The following is a 15,574-nucleotide window of genomic DNA, read 5'->3' as shown; positions in this document are numbered from 1 at the left end:
TTGTGATGGTGGACTGCTGAGCCAGTGTCGAGCACCACTGATGCCAACAGGGCCCTGCATGGCACAGAGAGGTCTGCCTAAGTGGATTACAGTGCAGGATTGGGACCACAGATATTATAGTCACAGCTTTTCCTTACTAGTTCTTTTGCAGCTCTGAAGTTTTCTTCCTTGAAAGATGCAGAATAAGATGCTTTTCCTATTTGCAAAGGATTAATCTTTGCATCACAACTGACACCTTGAGCCTAAAAAGAAAATGCAGAATTATGCTTGGTGGAAGCATAATGGTGATTTTGTGTGTGTGTAAAATACTGAATGCTTTTTGGAAAATACTGATAATGTATTAATTTCCTTTACAATTCAGAATTAAATTGATTTAAAATGTTTTGGCAATTCTAAAAAAATAGCTTATGTTTATCAAATTTTACAAACTGAGAAGTACATGACCTTTGACTTATGTGTAAGGTGTGAAATACTTTGAAAACATTGTCTGCACTAATATTGGACCCTGGTTTTTCTTAACATACATAAAGGAAGTGCAGTCAGATAAGGTGAGTTTCCCTGAGGGCAATATTCTGAGTAAGTTCTGAATGGAGAATAATGAAGGAGCCTGTTCCATTCCTGGCAATCTTAACAACTCCACATGCTTAAAACTAGTCCCAGATATGGGGCTAACTGTTGGTTAAACATTTAAGTTGAGATCCTGGTCCCATTAAAATCAGTGGAATAACTCCCATTTGGAAATCACTTAATTCATTATGTTACAGACTAATTATGTGATAACATGTCGTTTTTTCCACCAGTCCTTGACAGGTACACTAGGCAATACTATTATCCCCATTTTTACAGATAGGAAATTGAGCAACAGAGTGACTAAGTGACTTGCCCAAGGCCATGTTGGAAGCCTGTGGCAGAGCAGGGACATGAATTCAGGCTCCTATATCCTAGGTTAGTGCCCCAACCATTGAAGCATCCTACCTCTTCCTCCTGTCAACTAGGACTGAAAAGAAAGAAAGGGCGGAGATTCCCTGTTGTCAGGATGTGGGAGCCACTTTACCAGTGAATGGAGACAACATCAATACAAACATTAAAATGCAGTCTCAGGACATCACACCATGACTGCTTGTAGACTGTCTGATCCTAGGTCTCAGCTCTTATACCATTATTCTAATGAGTCTACGTCACATTTATTACACAAGTTACAGTTTGTAATTGATGTAGTTTAGTTCTTCACCTGATCTGTATCCAGTGCAGTTAGATACATCAGAGGATTGTTTCCTTTAGTCAGCTGTGGAAAATGGATTTTTACAAAAGCCACCTTTACTGGAATGCTTCCCGTTGTAATCTAAATAGAAAATAGCTAGTTATTAATTTATTTAGCTATAACTGGATACAAACAAATTATTGAGCTATACCAAGAACATCAGAATGCTCTAAGACTGATTAAAACTCTGAACTGGTTTCACTTCAATATTTTTTCCTATACCTATACTTATCTCTAACTGGGCAGTAATTGCATTATACCAGCATTCATGTAAAATAATTTATACCATATAATTTTGAATACCTGGCTGCTTTCAAAACAAAAAACTCATTAGTTGCATAAAACACTTCTGGAAAAGCAAATATTTTGTTGCAGCCAATAACCTACAAGATAGGTTACATTTACATTCCCACAGTTGTTACCATTAAATTTAGGTTTCTGCCATGTTGCATATTTGCAGTTAAACTTTTTCCAGAGTTACATAACCAATACAGTTATCAATAATCAGACTTGGTCATGTACCTCCTTGAACGTTACTCTGAATACTTATCCCTTAGCCAAACTAAAGAAATCAGTGTGTCTTCTTTCAATGGCCCAAATCCTGCAAAGACTTATGAATGTGCTTAACTTTATGTGCTGTGAGTAGTCCCATTGATTTCTGTCTGCAGAGGAACTGATAGACTGACTTCACTGTTAACACATACGTAAGTCTTTGCAAGATCTGGGCTAATGTGAGCAACTGGAGAACCAAACGTACATAAGACTGCCCATCACTAAATGGGAATCTTACCTTTAAGCAAGTGAAGGTTGTGCATTATGGTGGTGAAGCATTCATCCTTCAGCTATTTAGAATCATTTTCCTCATTGACCAAATTCATAAAGCAGCAAAGTGAAACATACCAAGGACCATCTTTTTGTCTGTTCTTTGGGTACAGACTATAGATGGAAAGGCAAGATCTTGTCTCATCCCCAGAAATGTTTACTAACCTTCACTGAAAAATTGAATGCAGGACCAATCTCTTCAAAATTATTCACAGTGGAAGGAATATTACGATCAGAATATACTTCATAGAAATTTATGCTGGTAAGCCTGGTAATCAACCATAAAACAGATTTTTATTTGGCAGCTCTGTAATTGGATGCTTTTTGGTTCATTATAAATCAGTGAATCAGAGTACAGAAGTGTAATAAGAAGAGATTCAAATTATTTGTACCCTTGTTTTTAGTTTAATGTTAAAAAGTTGTTTAAGAAACAGGAAACTTCTTATTGGAGCCCAAATCTCGAAGAGGATTTGAAATGTAGCACAGCACAGCAATACCATGAAGTGGTAAAAATTTGCCACTGATGTTAAAATATACACATTAAACAAGGAGTATATTATTGCTGCTGTAAACAAAAAATAAATGTTTTTATCCAGAGATTTTTGGAAATTATGATTGAAAAGATAACAGATGAAGAGTTGCATACATTTTAACACTAATTTCTCTACAGAATAGAGGTGTTTTAGAAGAAAATATCTGTCATGGAATGGTACAAAGACGACAGCTGGTCAGCATCTTGGGAAAAAACTCATGGATTCATCTTGCTGTTGGGACGTAGGAATTGGCACACTTGGTGAGGTGTCACATCTGGGTCTTTCAAGATATTGTAATAGTTTTTGCAAAATTGGGGCTGTTAAACACTGTATTTATGGGACAAATTATTCTAAAATTAATATCTCAGACCTTGTCTAAACTGGCCTATACTTGCAATAGTGTGTAAGGTACATGTGGTTACACGCTGTAGTGAAAGGCAGGCTGCGTCCACACTCCCTGTAGCATGTAGCTACACGCACCAGTGAAAGGCTCTGGCATCTTCCCATTGCTGGAGTCTTTCACTGCGGCAGGAGAAGGCTCTGGCAAGGGAGACCTACTGAAGTCTTTTCCTACTGCAGTAGAAGACTGGAGACTTTTCCTGCTGCCTCCCCTCTGCCAGTCGTTCCCTGCTGTCAGATTCTCTTACTGAGGCAGGGAAACGCTCCAACTGTGGAACAAATCAGCGTAGACATGGGAGGCATGGCTTGGGTGCATAGAGAGCTGTGTAAAGTATTACGTGACGGTTCAGGTGCGTTGGGCACTCTACTCACTTAAACAGTGCCTCAGTGTTTACACTGCTACTTATATCTGTGCTAGCTGGGAATGCAGTATCTGTATTCTACATGCCACCACACATGTAGAACTACCCTCAAATTCACTGTTGCGGTGCACTTTTAAGCAGATGCCACCTTTCACCTCAAAAGTTGAGTTTGGAGTGATTGCTGTTTTTTTCTGTCAGTTTAAGTTTATACATTTCATTGGGATCGTTTGGCATGAAAAAAGCACTACAGAAAGTAAGATATTATATTTATTCCTTCACCTGCAGTTCGCTGCATGAGCGTATCATATATCACCATAAATAGTTTATCCTAGATAATGAGGCTTTTCCTTGATCCCAAGCAAACTATCCATTTTGAAAAGGGCTTTCAATACATTTGAGCCAGCAATCCCACTACCGTATATACTGTACATTAATTAGATCATTAAAAACACAGCACTTTTGTTGGTGGTTTTTGTGCTGACCTAGCTAGAATACAGATGTTACAGCCAGCACTACCTATCTAGGTAATTATATGGTTGCCACCACTGCAGTATCTGAGCGCTTATAATATCTGTACCTGGCTAAGTATGTATTTAGGGTCATATATGGTCTTTTTATTATTTTTCTTTTTAAAAGCCATGCGATATTATACAAAGAGAATAAGATGACATTTCTTGTACTTGATAAAGCAGGAATTTCTAACAGCAGCCAAATAAAGAGCGAATCTAAGGTCTCTCAGAGGCACCTCTATGTTCTAATACCTTTGACAAAAATGACAGATTCTTTTCTTTATTCAACGTACCTTGTTAAGTGAATTTCTGCATCATACCGCAGAGGAACTGACAGGTAGACCTGGTTGTCTGCTTCTTGCTCTTCATTACTTTCACTATTTATCAAAAACAGTTTGTTCACTCATGTATTATAACTCACAATTGCATTTAAAACAAATTACACTGGCAATGATAGTTAAATTATATTTTAACTGTGCAGCACTGGCAGGGGATGCTTTTTAAATGAAATATTATATAAGAATGTACTTTACCTCAAAGCATGAAAACTTATATTTGCCATATCCTGAAGATTTTTGAGATTAAAGTCAAAATTAATGTCGAAATATACCTACACAAAAGATAAATAAACAGATTATACAATAAGCAAATTTAAATTGCTTACAAGCAAATATAATTAATTATAATAATTATTTATCTGCACATAAACATCGAGTGTGATGGACACACCAATGCCTGGGTGGTGTCTGCCTATGGGGGAGTAGGACAGAGGCAGAGCACTGCATGAGGCAGTGGCAGGAGCCTGGGGCACTGTCTGAGGTAGAAGCTCTGCACTTCTCAGTGACCTGCCTTTGAGCTTTAATTTTTTTCTTCCCAGGACTGCGACTCCCTGAAATTTAAGCACAGCTCTCAGCCTTCATTTTTATAGACAAAACAAACCATCCTCTTGAAACTTAGGGATCTCTATTCCCCTGATCTTCTTAATAGCTCTTCTCTGCACCTGTTTAAATTTAAATTAATCTTTTTTGATCATGGGTGACCAGAACTGTATACAGTAATCAAGATGAGGTCTCACCAGTGCCCTGTACAATGGCATTAATTCTTCCCTATCTCTACTGGAAGTACCTTACTTGAGATGTCTTAAAATCATATTTGCCTTTTTCATGACTGCATCACACTAGTGTCTCGTAGTCATCTTATGATCAACTAAGATACCCAGGTCTTTCTCTGCTGTTTCCAACTGATGAGCCCCCCATGTATTACAGAATTTCTGATTAGTCCCTGGCACTTCATACTATGAAATTTTAACCCACTTCTATTACTCCAGTCCTCAGGATTCTCCAATTCTTCCTGTATAATATTCACTCCTCTGTATTGATGGTGCCTCCCAACTTTGTGTCATTAGCACACTCCCACTTGGTGCCAAGGTCATTAAATGAAATATGAAGTTATTTGGATTATATACATCCCTAAGCATTAACACAGGTGAATGAAAAGTCACACAACTCCCTGTATTCATTCTGCTGTCTATAATCCATAACAGGTCCAATTTGACCAAAGCTGTTAAAATGACATCACATTCAATCCAGTGAATTTTTTTGTGCACAGGGAACATGTTTCTGTTCTATCTGGCAAGCTTCTCATTGTTCAAAATTACCCTGTCATGGAATGGGAGGACTGTTTCCCTCCTGCCCCAGAGGAACAGAGAAGAGGATGGGCTTCCTAAAACCTTGGTATCCTGAGATTTACACACCACCTTTTAGGTGCTGGGCTACCCGCTCCTTCCATGGCAGCACAGCTCCCACAAATTGGTTATGTTTGCAGCCCTGGAGAGGGAGTTACTGTTGATGGAACCAAGCAGGAATTCCCAGCTCAACAAACTGCTCTGGACAAAGTCTCTGGTGTCTTCTTCCCAGCCAAATCTCAGAACCGTTACTCCATCTTCATCATCCTTGACCGGTCAGCTGCCTTCAACCCAGTTGACCGTGCTCCTGCTCTTGAATTCTTGACATTCCTTGGCTTCCATGACTTTGTCCTCTCCTGGTTCTCCTCCAACTCCTCCTCTCTAACTGGATCCTCCTCATCCATCATCCAACTTTCTGTGGGGATTCCACAGACTCTGCCTTCTCTCCCCCATTTTACATTTTATCTCTGGGTAATCTCATTCACAAACACAACTTCAACTACTATCTCTGTGCTGATGACTCTCAGATCTTTCTCTGTACTCCAGTCCTGTCTTCTTCTGTCCAAACGAACATCTCAGTCTGTCTTTCTGAAATCTCCTGGTGGGTGTCTACCTGTCAGCTCAAGTAAACATGGCTAAAACAGAGCTCTTGATCCTTCCCCCACTCCCTTCTTTCCCAATCATTATGAATATCACCATCACCTTGCCTGGAAATCTCTTCAGTGCCCAGGGAAGAATATCAGAGAATGGTTACCTCCCACCTTCTGTCCCCAGCCCCCCCACCCTCGCAGAGATAAAGCATTACAGTAGCATGGTAGGGAGATGCATGCTGCAGAGCCATTTCTTTCCCCAGCCCTGTGGGTTTGGGGGATCTTTGGTCCATTGTTTATCATCATCAGAACAGGCAACATGTAACCCAAAGTGAGGTTTGAATCTAACCAAATCATTAATAAGAAAACAGTGCTTGTTATTTGTGAAGGGGCATCCTTTTATAAGCATTGTGGTAGAAATAACAAACTTACTTAAATACAAAATCTGAGCAGTACCTGTTGTCCCACTTTAAAAACAGGATAGCTGACTTGGCAAATGACTGATTTATGGCCAGTGCCCATCTGACATGAGACTTCAGTCCCATCAGCCTGGAGGAAAAAAAAAAACAAACAACCCAGATATTAGCTTCTGCTACAAAACCAGAGAATACCCTACACTACATTTTTCAATGTGACATCTACCATGTAGGGCCAATCCACCCCTGAATTCAGCTGCAGTTCCACTATGGGCAAGCTGTTGAGAGGCTGTGCAGGGGAGGTTTGGACTGGGTCATGTGAGGAGTGGGAAGATGACAGTGGGTCTGTGACTACATAGATCCACTGGCAAATTGCTTCTGTGCAACTGCTTATTGTCTAATACCCCCACAAGAGGGTTGTACTTAGAAACAAGGAATACAGATTGGAGGCCACAGCAGTACGTGCTTTATATTAGTAACAGCCCCAAAGTGACAGAGGAGTCACCCATTCTTCTGGTCATAGTGACACCTACAGCATCAACTCTTATTGTGCTTTCAAGCACAGAGTGGAGATTCCATCCCCAAGCCCTCACACAAAGCCAGTGTAAATGGGTTTTGTGCACGGGACCAGATTTGGCCATTCCAGAAAATTAATCGAAATACGAAGTTAAACAGAGAATCCTCCTTGAATGATGGAGTTCACTTCGCTCACATTCCATTGTCTAGTTCCACATAGTTCTGGTTCTAGGCTCCTTTCTGCTCTGAAGCAGAAACCCTTTTGGGGGAAAATGGGTGCCCTTGAAGACTGAACTTTCTCTAAGTCAATGGATTTTAAAAAAAATCGGATTTTTGTTGTTGTTCTTTATGCAATGGAATTGTTGTGGTTGTGCTGTGCCATGGGGACTGGATGTAAGGTGCATACCACGTGAGTGACATGAAGCCCGTCTATTTGCATGCAGGAGAGCATGGGTCTTGGTTGGGCCTAGGCATTTGCTTCTTCATGAATGCTCCCATTCCTTCCCTTCCCACAACTGGCAGCCATGGCAGCATCCTGCATAAGATATTTCAACCACTGGATTCTAACCCTCACCATGCACCTTTCCAGGAGCAGCCTTGTAACCTGGGCCAGGCACTGGGGTCTGGATTTTATCCTGTATTAACTGGCTGGGAGCAAGAGTTCAGATAAATGATTTATTCCAGTCCCCAAAATATGTAACATTCCTTTCTTCTTTGCAAGGAAAAAAATCCATTAGGTTTCTGGTAGAGTGATCATCTTGATCTGACTAACTGTCTCGTTGAAATACATGACCTTTGGCAGTAATGCTATTTCTAGCTCCAAAAATCTGTGTTTTAAAGTGCTATCCGTGTTGCATACTTGATTTGTCAAGTATAAACTCTATGTGGCACAGCAACGGTATTCAGACGTGTTGCTGGGGGGAGGGGAGGGGTCAAGCAATAGCTACGGGATGCCAAGTCCCAGGGCAAGGAAAAAATGACGGTAATAGTGAGGCAGCATCAAACTAGATAGATTGCCAGCTTTTTTGTTGAGCTGGCTGTCGCTATCCTTGATCTAGATAAAGCGATACGCTACATTTAGTTCTGACTGATGGTAAGACAAAGCTGGAAGATGATTTTGGTATCCTAGGGAATAAGCTGGGTCGGAGTGGTAGTTTGCACATCAGCCTTTGCTGGGAAAATGATACTAGAAAGAAAAACATTTCTTTGGGAAACCAGAAAAACAGCAGTAATAATAGGAAAAGTTGAGAGGAGGTGAATATTTTACATACTGGTAAAGAAGATGAAGCAAAAAACAAGTTTTCTGAAAATGTAGCCTGGATTCTGGTGTTGTAGGCATTTTCCTTTTTGTTTCTCAGCTTCACACTGAATGTTAGCCTTCTTTTCTTGCTGCTGACAATAAAGGGCCGTTTGCTGTTGAAGAAATTGTTTGGTATTATAAATATAGTAACTAGTGCAATTGCAGATCACTAAAAGGCATTAGATTTCCATTAAGCAACAAAAACAACAACAACTACTCACATGCATAGCACCATCAATTTCAAAGTTCTACATACTTACAGCTGTAGCTTTACAATAACTTTTTACAATGGTTATAAATGATGTGAATTCATCTCTTAAAACTGACCTGAATGAACACTTTCTGTAAAGCTGCATAATCTTGACTATGACATTATTGACATTATATATGTCAATATGACATTAAGTTTTAACAGTAGAAATGCTGTAATTCTCTTTAAAGGCAAAGTAACTGTAAAATTCAGTTGCCTTCCAGCACAGTCATACATCTGTGTACAACAGATGGTTTCTCATCCTCTATTAGTAGTAGAAACTGAAAGACTCTCTGTATATTTTTCTACAAATATTTGCTGCATTGCAAAGAAACTGTTAAGTTTTTATTCAGAATGCAGTTGGCAAAAATGTCCCTTACGAAAAACTCACTTTAACACTTACCCATCATCTGTTTTCTGTTGAACCTCAAGAACAAGATCAGAAATGCAGAGTTCGTCCTCACCACAGTCTTTAATAAAAGGGATCTACAGGAAAGGGAACAAATATTTTCCTGTATTTCTTTAGTTTCAAATTACAATTTGAGGACCAGACCGACTATATCTAATTTAACTTCAACACCTAAGAAATAGCTTAGTTTTATTATCCCCATTTTATAGATGCCTCAGCGAGACCTATAGACACTAAGCAGCTTTTGTAAAGTCATACAACATAAAACTGGGAAACGAACCCATGCCTTCTGTTGTCAGTACAATGCCTTAACCATAAGACTATCTTTCATCTCTACATACTCTGTTGGTGACAACAGGAGCAGTATTGGGGGAGCACTGTGTGCTTTCATACAGTAACATTGTGTACTTACGCTGTAGGCCACAGTGGCAGGTGAATATATATCGAGGACAGGACTGGAGCCAGGATTCTTGAGGCTAATATCAATGCGCAGACTAAGGGAGTTTACAGCATCAGAAGGCTCCTATAATACACATATATATTCACTGGCAATTGGCTGTACAGCAGATCATTTAAAACAGTTTAAATATTATTAATGGAAAATATGTTAACATGCTGTAAACAGAGACTAACAAAGTGTTTCTTCTCATCTTCTAATATTGCAGCATTGCCTCTTTTTAACCTTTTGTTTCTTTTTGTGCTTGTCTGCTAAGCAGTATTGCAGCAGAACCTACCAGTGTCAGCATTTCCATTATAATACCCAAGGATTCATAGAGGCTGTAATTGTTTCTGTGACTTTGGTATATGGAAAGTCCCTGCTGCTGCAGAGGCTGCTTGCTATTCAGAGGATGAAGTTACTCCTTAGAAGCAGCCACATGAAACCAGTTTTATTCTTTCCTGGCTGTGTAAGTCTGGCCCTTTCCTAAGCATGGATTCACTGACTCTACCCCACTTTGCCCAACTACCATATATGGCAAATGGGCCTTTACGAATGACATCAGGAGAAGCGCTAAATGCATGGAGTATGTCTCCCCATCATCACTCCCTTCTGATTTCCTAGTAGTGAATGGATTCTTCCCAGATCAGTGACAAACTGATTAAAACACTCTTGTCCCAATCCCTCTCTATGGCTGACAGCTCTGAAATGAGGCTGAACCAAGAGGAGTTGATGGATGTGACCCATTGGCCCAAAACATTTGCCCTAGTGGTGACTAGGTGTACGAGGAAAGGAAGAAATCCCCAAAGTTAACTACCTGTAAATCGACACCTACAAGTGTCGCACGCCTTAAAACCCGGGGCGTGGGGCATGCCCCGGCCTGGGTACTCTAACTAAATGAACTAACTGTAACAGCTAAACTAACTAACTACAGGTACTAGCACTGAACGAATGAAAAGTTCTGGGGACGAGCTACAGCAAAGCTAGAGCAGCACAGTTCCAATGCACCTTCACCGGCGGCAAGAAGGAACTGAGGGTGGGGGGGGGAGCACGCAGCTCCCCTTATACCGCGCCATGGAGGCGCCACTCCAGGGGTTGCTGGGGTGCTCCCCCTATGGGTACTGCCAGGGGAAAAACTTCTGGCACCGGTGCACGTGGCAACTACACACACCTACTGTGGAATACACATGCGCAATCACTCGAAGAAGAATGGTCTCTTTCTGCCTTAATATCTATGAACGTGAGTTTTGCCATTGATTTGAATAGGGCCTATATTTTTAAGATGTCTGAGGAGTGAAACAGATTTAGTTAGATATTTAGTAAGTTATTGACCATATCAAATAAAATTCTGATCTTTGGATGTAAAAGTCACCCATTTCTCTCTTAGATGACTTAAGACACGAGGGTGTTTGAGACGGTTTACCTGTACATTAAAGATGTGCTCAACACAGGTCTCTGCAGAATTTACAACAATATTTTTCTGCATACATCTCTCATTGTTTTCTTTGAATAATCCTCTAGAAGTCACTCTAGATGACTGGAGATCAGCATCCAGTGTTGCATTGTACCCGATATCTACAAAAGAAATGGAACAAATTTTTGTGGAGTCCGAATTTCAGTGCAACTCCCATCAGAATCAGGCTTCAATATTATAGAATGACTGGTTTTGCCATAAAACCCAGTAATATTTTATGGCTTCTGTAGCTTGCTAAACATGAAACCTCAAAAATGGTAAACAATCCAATATTTACTGAGGATGTGAGAGTCTGTAACCTGGGCAAAAGGTCATTCTGCAAAGCCAGGAATATGCCAAATACAGATACCTTGCAATCATATCACAGAACTCTATAACAGTCTATAAAGCACTCTGCATCTAGTCATCCATCAAGCTGCATTTTCAGCTTTAATTTTTTTTTCCAAATTTTACGAGTGCTTACTATGGAAATTCATCGTTTTGTTGCTCACAAATTGTAAGCACTGAAAAGGTACCATATTCAGTAGAGAAGTGGTCAAACTTATTTTGCCAATTATTTGGTGTAAAGATAATTGAGCAGGTGAAGTCTGACAATACTGTATCATAAGTCCTTAAAGGACACTTGTAATATTTTTCTGTTTCCCTGACTTCCTACAAACGGTGATGGACAAGTGAAGACAATGGTGAAAGATCCAAGATTGGGCTTTAATTTTTTTTTAAAAAAATCATATATAGTTTGGGCTAATTCTCTTCTATTACCCCAAAAGAACTCCTGTCTGCCCACATCAGAGGTAGCAGCATGTTCAGCATGAGTGATTTAGCAACGGGAGACATTTTTTTTTTTTGTTGGAGAGAGAAGATGTGGTCACTGCTGCAGCTTCAAACAGCAGCCTGGAAACAAGCTCTGTACCCCTGCCATCTTCTTAAGTTACTCCTTTACTCCTCCAAAGTGATCAAAGCTGATGACAGGATTGGAGTGCAGCTGAAGGACAACTAGAGACCTCAATGCACTAAGACTAGCCTCTGAACTCCCCTGCCTTTACTCCTCTCTCCCTGATGACACTTCATAGTGCTAACAGGATAGGTGAGACGTCTGCACTCTTTTCAATATAACTTGTCTCTCACTTTCCAAAGACAGTAGGTCAGTGATGACAGCAGTGCTTTAAAATAAAACAAAGCAGCAATTCTTCAGCCACTATTAAAATGTATAGTGATTTCTTTTTACAGGATTGTAATCCAATATTTGTTTTTAATTTTCCCCAGTATATTAGAATTGCAACACTTTCAACATAATTCATATAAGCAATACATTAGGTATTCTTACCCACTTGGTTATTTCTATTAGCAGGTCTAAACTTGGCACTGAAACATATTTTGACGGTTATCTCAGTGTTCTTATTCAGCAGACTGATTTTCTCAGGTACAAATGAGGCTCTTATGGACATATTTGCAATGCTTTGTGACCTGAAACAAAAAGAGATGGCTACATGTGATTTCAAGGACCCACAGTAAATCGGAAACTTAGTTCTGGAATAGGCCTATCTGTGACTATAAATGTTTTTTTATAATGGTCCCCATTGTAAGATTTCATATCATGCCAGCCTGGTACGGTTATCTTTCTTTGATGAAATGGTTCTTTTCAATAGCTAATATTCTTTTTCAAATCTCTCTTATGTTGTCACATTAACTGATACAGTACAATGGGAGATTTATGATAAGTCAATATTAATACTCTTAATATTTTAAATAATTTTTCATAAGACAGAATCAAGTCCTTGTATTTTTCCTTCAGGAAAATTGCTAGTGTTCTTTTAGGAAAGTCACTGACCTTAATGGTGGAGCAGAGCAGTTACATTTCTTCTTAATTAGCTTTTGTGAAAAAAATGTAATTGTCATTAGGTGGTCAAGATTCCAAAGAATTGTTTTAAAGTACTAAAAAAATATTGCCAAGCAAATCCAAGATGTTTTGTTAACAACTGATTTTCCTGTTTGCATTTTACAATTTACAAAAAACTTTAATGAGCTTCACTTTTTGTCAAGTTAGATCAAATTCTAGAGTAAAGCAGAGATATGAATACCTTTTATTGATCAAACTAAAACAAATGTAAGTGTCAAATAGCTTTCTAATGTACATATGGAATGTCTGCTGACATCAACCCAAGTTCCACTGTGGATAAAAGGTACTAGATGGCCATTACTTTTTAATCTGAGTTTTATGATGCAAGAAGTGGCAATTTATTTATATTTTTAATTCTGTTACCAGTGCAAACTCATACTTCATAAAGTATCTCTATAATAACCTTGGAGAGGCCTGGTGAGGACACAGGAAACTGAGGAGTGAAGCTATTTATCAAGCTGTGTTTTCAACTTAGCACCATGCAATGTGCTGCACACAATGGGTATGTCTACACAGCAAAGAAAACCCCAGAGCCAACTGAGGCTCACAGGACTTGGGCTGTGGGGCTGTTTCGTTGCTGTGTAGACTTCCGGACGTGGGCTGGAGCATGGACTTTTAGGACACCACATGGTGGGAAGGTCCCAGAGCCTGGGGTCCAGCCTGAGCCCAGAAATGTACACAGCAATGAAACAGCCCCGCAGCCCAAATCCGAGTTGGCTGACAGTTGCTGCGTAGACATACCCAGTATCGCTTTGGGAAGCGCTTGTGAAACTGTTCTTGTTTTTATGTGATGAAACTTGTAAGCTGTCTTGGCAGGACAGAAAAGATAAATTTTGTCAGAAGTAGGTGCCACTTTTATTTCACTGCTCTATTTGCTTACTTTATAGAACAGCTCTTCCAAACAGGTCAGTCCATTATTTGTTACTGGCAATTGAAAGTAGTGTAGTCTGACACTATTTTTCAACTAGATACTCTGTTAGCATAATCATGAGAAAACAACTGTGTTCGTGCCATACACATGCCATGAGTGGAGGTGGGTTGGAGGTTGGGGTATTTTTTGCCATTTCATTAAACAAATACACTACTTATATCCAAAATATTAAAACACTGTCTGGCCAAAATAATTGACTAACCAGAGCTGAACCACATTTCCATCGGCACCAACAGATACATCAGTAATGTCATCACCATTTAAGTCTCTATGGCCGTCTACTGATCTTCCAAAGTACTGGAGTTGCTGTCCGAAAGCAGAATTTGATCCTAAAATTTTCTAGAAAAAGAGAGCTTGATTACTGACAAACAGCAGCATAAGCATTTGATTTTCACAGTTATTCTATTAGGATGCAACATATTTGTTTAGACAAAAAACTCTTTTGTGGATGGTCTCTCTATTATTTGTAAGGGTTCCTTTTTCTGAGACAGCAAATATTTTAAAAAAAAAAATATTGGAAGTAAATTGACCAAGCAGACAGATTGCTGCATGCCAACTAGTCATTATTGAAAAGCTTTATTTCCATCTCACATGAAGCAATTCTCAAGGACTGGGAAATTTAACAAATTTCTAACAAACCCTTTTTGCATCAGGAGAATTCTCATGAGAGAAACATGTTACAATATTATTATTTCAATCTATGGGATTTGGGTATCTAATTCCCCTTTGAATGTCTCCTCCTTAAATACTATACTTTTATAGCCTGAACATTTGGAATTAACCCAGTATTTTCTGGTGTGCACCAAGCCGGTAAGGCTAAAATAATGGGCTGCCTAAAACCTTTTCTGGAAATGAGTCAACTTGGTGTACAGGAGTAAAAATGTAAATATAGATACAGCGGGCTAGGCTTCCTCCCAACAAATGTTCATGTCACCTATCTCAGTACCCCTAGCTATCAGCTGCACAAGTGTTATCCTGGGAGTGTTTAGGGTTGGCATATGATGAAGGAAAAGGAAGTGATGCTGAAAACAGCCAATAAAAGCCTACAGAATATGACACAGTATTTAAAGAGGATAGAATAACAGCTAACAAAAAACCCTCATTATATCAAATCCTTCATTTTGAACCTAACTGAATTTTTGTATCTCATCACAAGCCTTTGAATGCAGTATTATGTAACAAAGTTATTTACCTGTGAATATTTGGTACGTATAGTCCTTAGATTGCCATTGTAAATGTAAACTGCTCCAGAGTTCTGATTTTCTAAGGGTGCACCTATTATCACATCATTAAAACCATCCAAATCAATATCTGAAAGGGTCGCCATAGCAGATCCAAACCGAGCATTTTCTAACCCTTGTGGACCTTCTAAGAGTTCTTGTTGATCCAAAATTCCCTTTTAAGAATACAAGAAAGAACAAAACTACTGTGTCAGTAGATTAAAGGAAAAAATACCTGCATTATTCTTTTCCAGTGTGCATTTCCTTGGACTTACCAGCATTGAACTATATGTGCCATCATGTTACCTATTCACTTAGCTTTGTTAGATCCTCAGTCAGAGCAAATGTTACAGCAGAAAAATTAAAGCATGCAAAGAGAGGTATTAATTGCACATATAAATGCATTTCTGAGACTTTACAATCCTCAGTTTCCTCATCTGATTGTTCTAAATGTTCCACAATTTTTCAAATATCCATTGATGAATTTTTAATGGTGAGAGTAATTAACCATTGGAACAATTTACCAAGGGTCATGATGGATTCTCCATCACTGGCTATTTTTAAA

At 39.2% G+C, this 15,574-nt stretch overlaps 1 protein-coding gene across 1 annotated transcript in view; it reads right to left on the bottom strand.

The window, feature by feature from the left end:
* The window catches only part of ITGA2 (integrin subunit alpha 2), an 87,628-nt gene that overhangs the window by 14,452 nt on the left and 57,602 nt on the right, over window positions 1-15,574 (bottom strand). The window contains exons 14-26 of the mRNA XM_074952534.1: window positions 14,982-15,185; window positions 13,992-14,128; window positions 12,286-12,425; window positions 10,911-11,062; window positions 9,464-9,574; window positions 9,046-9,128; window positions 8,364-8,505; window positions 6,617-6,709; window positions 4,420-4,496; window positions 4,180-4,263; window positions 2,249-2,351; window positions 1,232-1,342; window positions 138-242 (exon numbers count right to left, since the gene is read on the bottom strand). Of these exons, the coding sequence (XP_074808635.1) occupies window positions 138-242; window positions 1,232-1,342; window positions 2,249-2,351; window positions 4,180-4,263; window positions 4,420-4,496; window positions 6,617-6,709; window positions 8,364-8,505; window positions 9,046-9,128; window positions 9,464-9,574; window positions 10,911-11,062; window positions 12,286-12,425; window positions 13,992-14,128; window positions 14,982-15,185 (1,542 nt within the window). The remainder of the gene's footprint in view (window positions 1-137; window positions 243-1,231; window positions 1,343-2,248; window positions 2,352-4,179; window positions 4,264-4,419; window positions 4,497-6,616; window positions 6,710-8,363; window positions 8,506-9,045; window positions 9,129-9,463; window positions 9,575-10,910; window positions 11,063-12,285; window positions 12,426-13,991; window positions 14,129-14,981; window positions 15,186-15,574) is intronic.

Source organism: Natator depressus, chromosome 5 (genome assembly GCF_965152275.1).
Source record: "Natator depressus isolate rNatDep1 chromosome 5, rNatDep2.hap1, whole genome shotgun sequence".
Taxonomy (NCBI): Eukaryota; Metazoa; Chordata; order Testudines; family Cheloniidae; genus Natator; species Natator depressus.
Note: the sequence above shows the minus strand (reverse complement) of the source record. Positions and strands in the feature narration are given on the sequence as shown.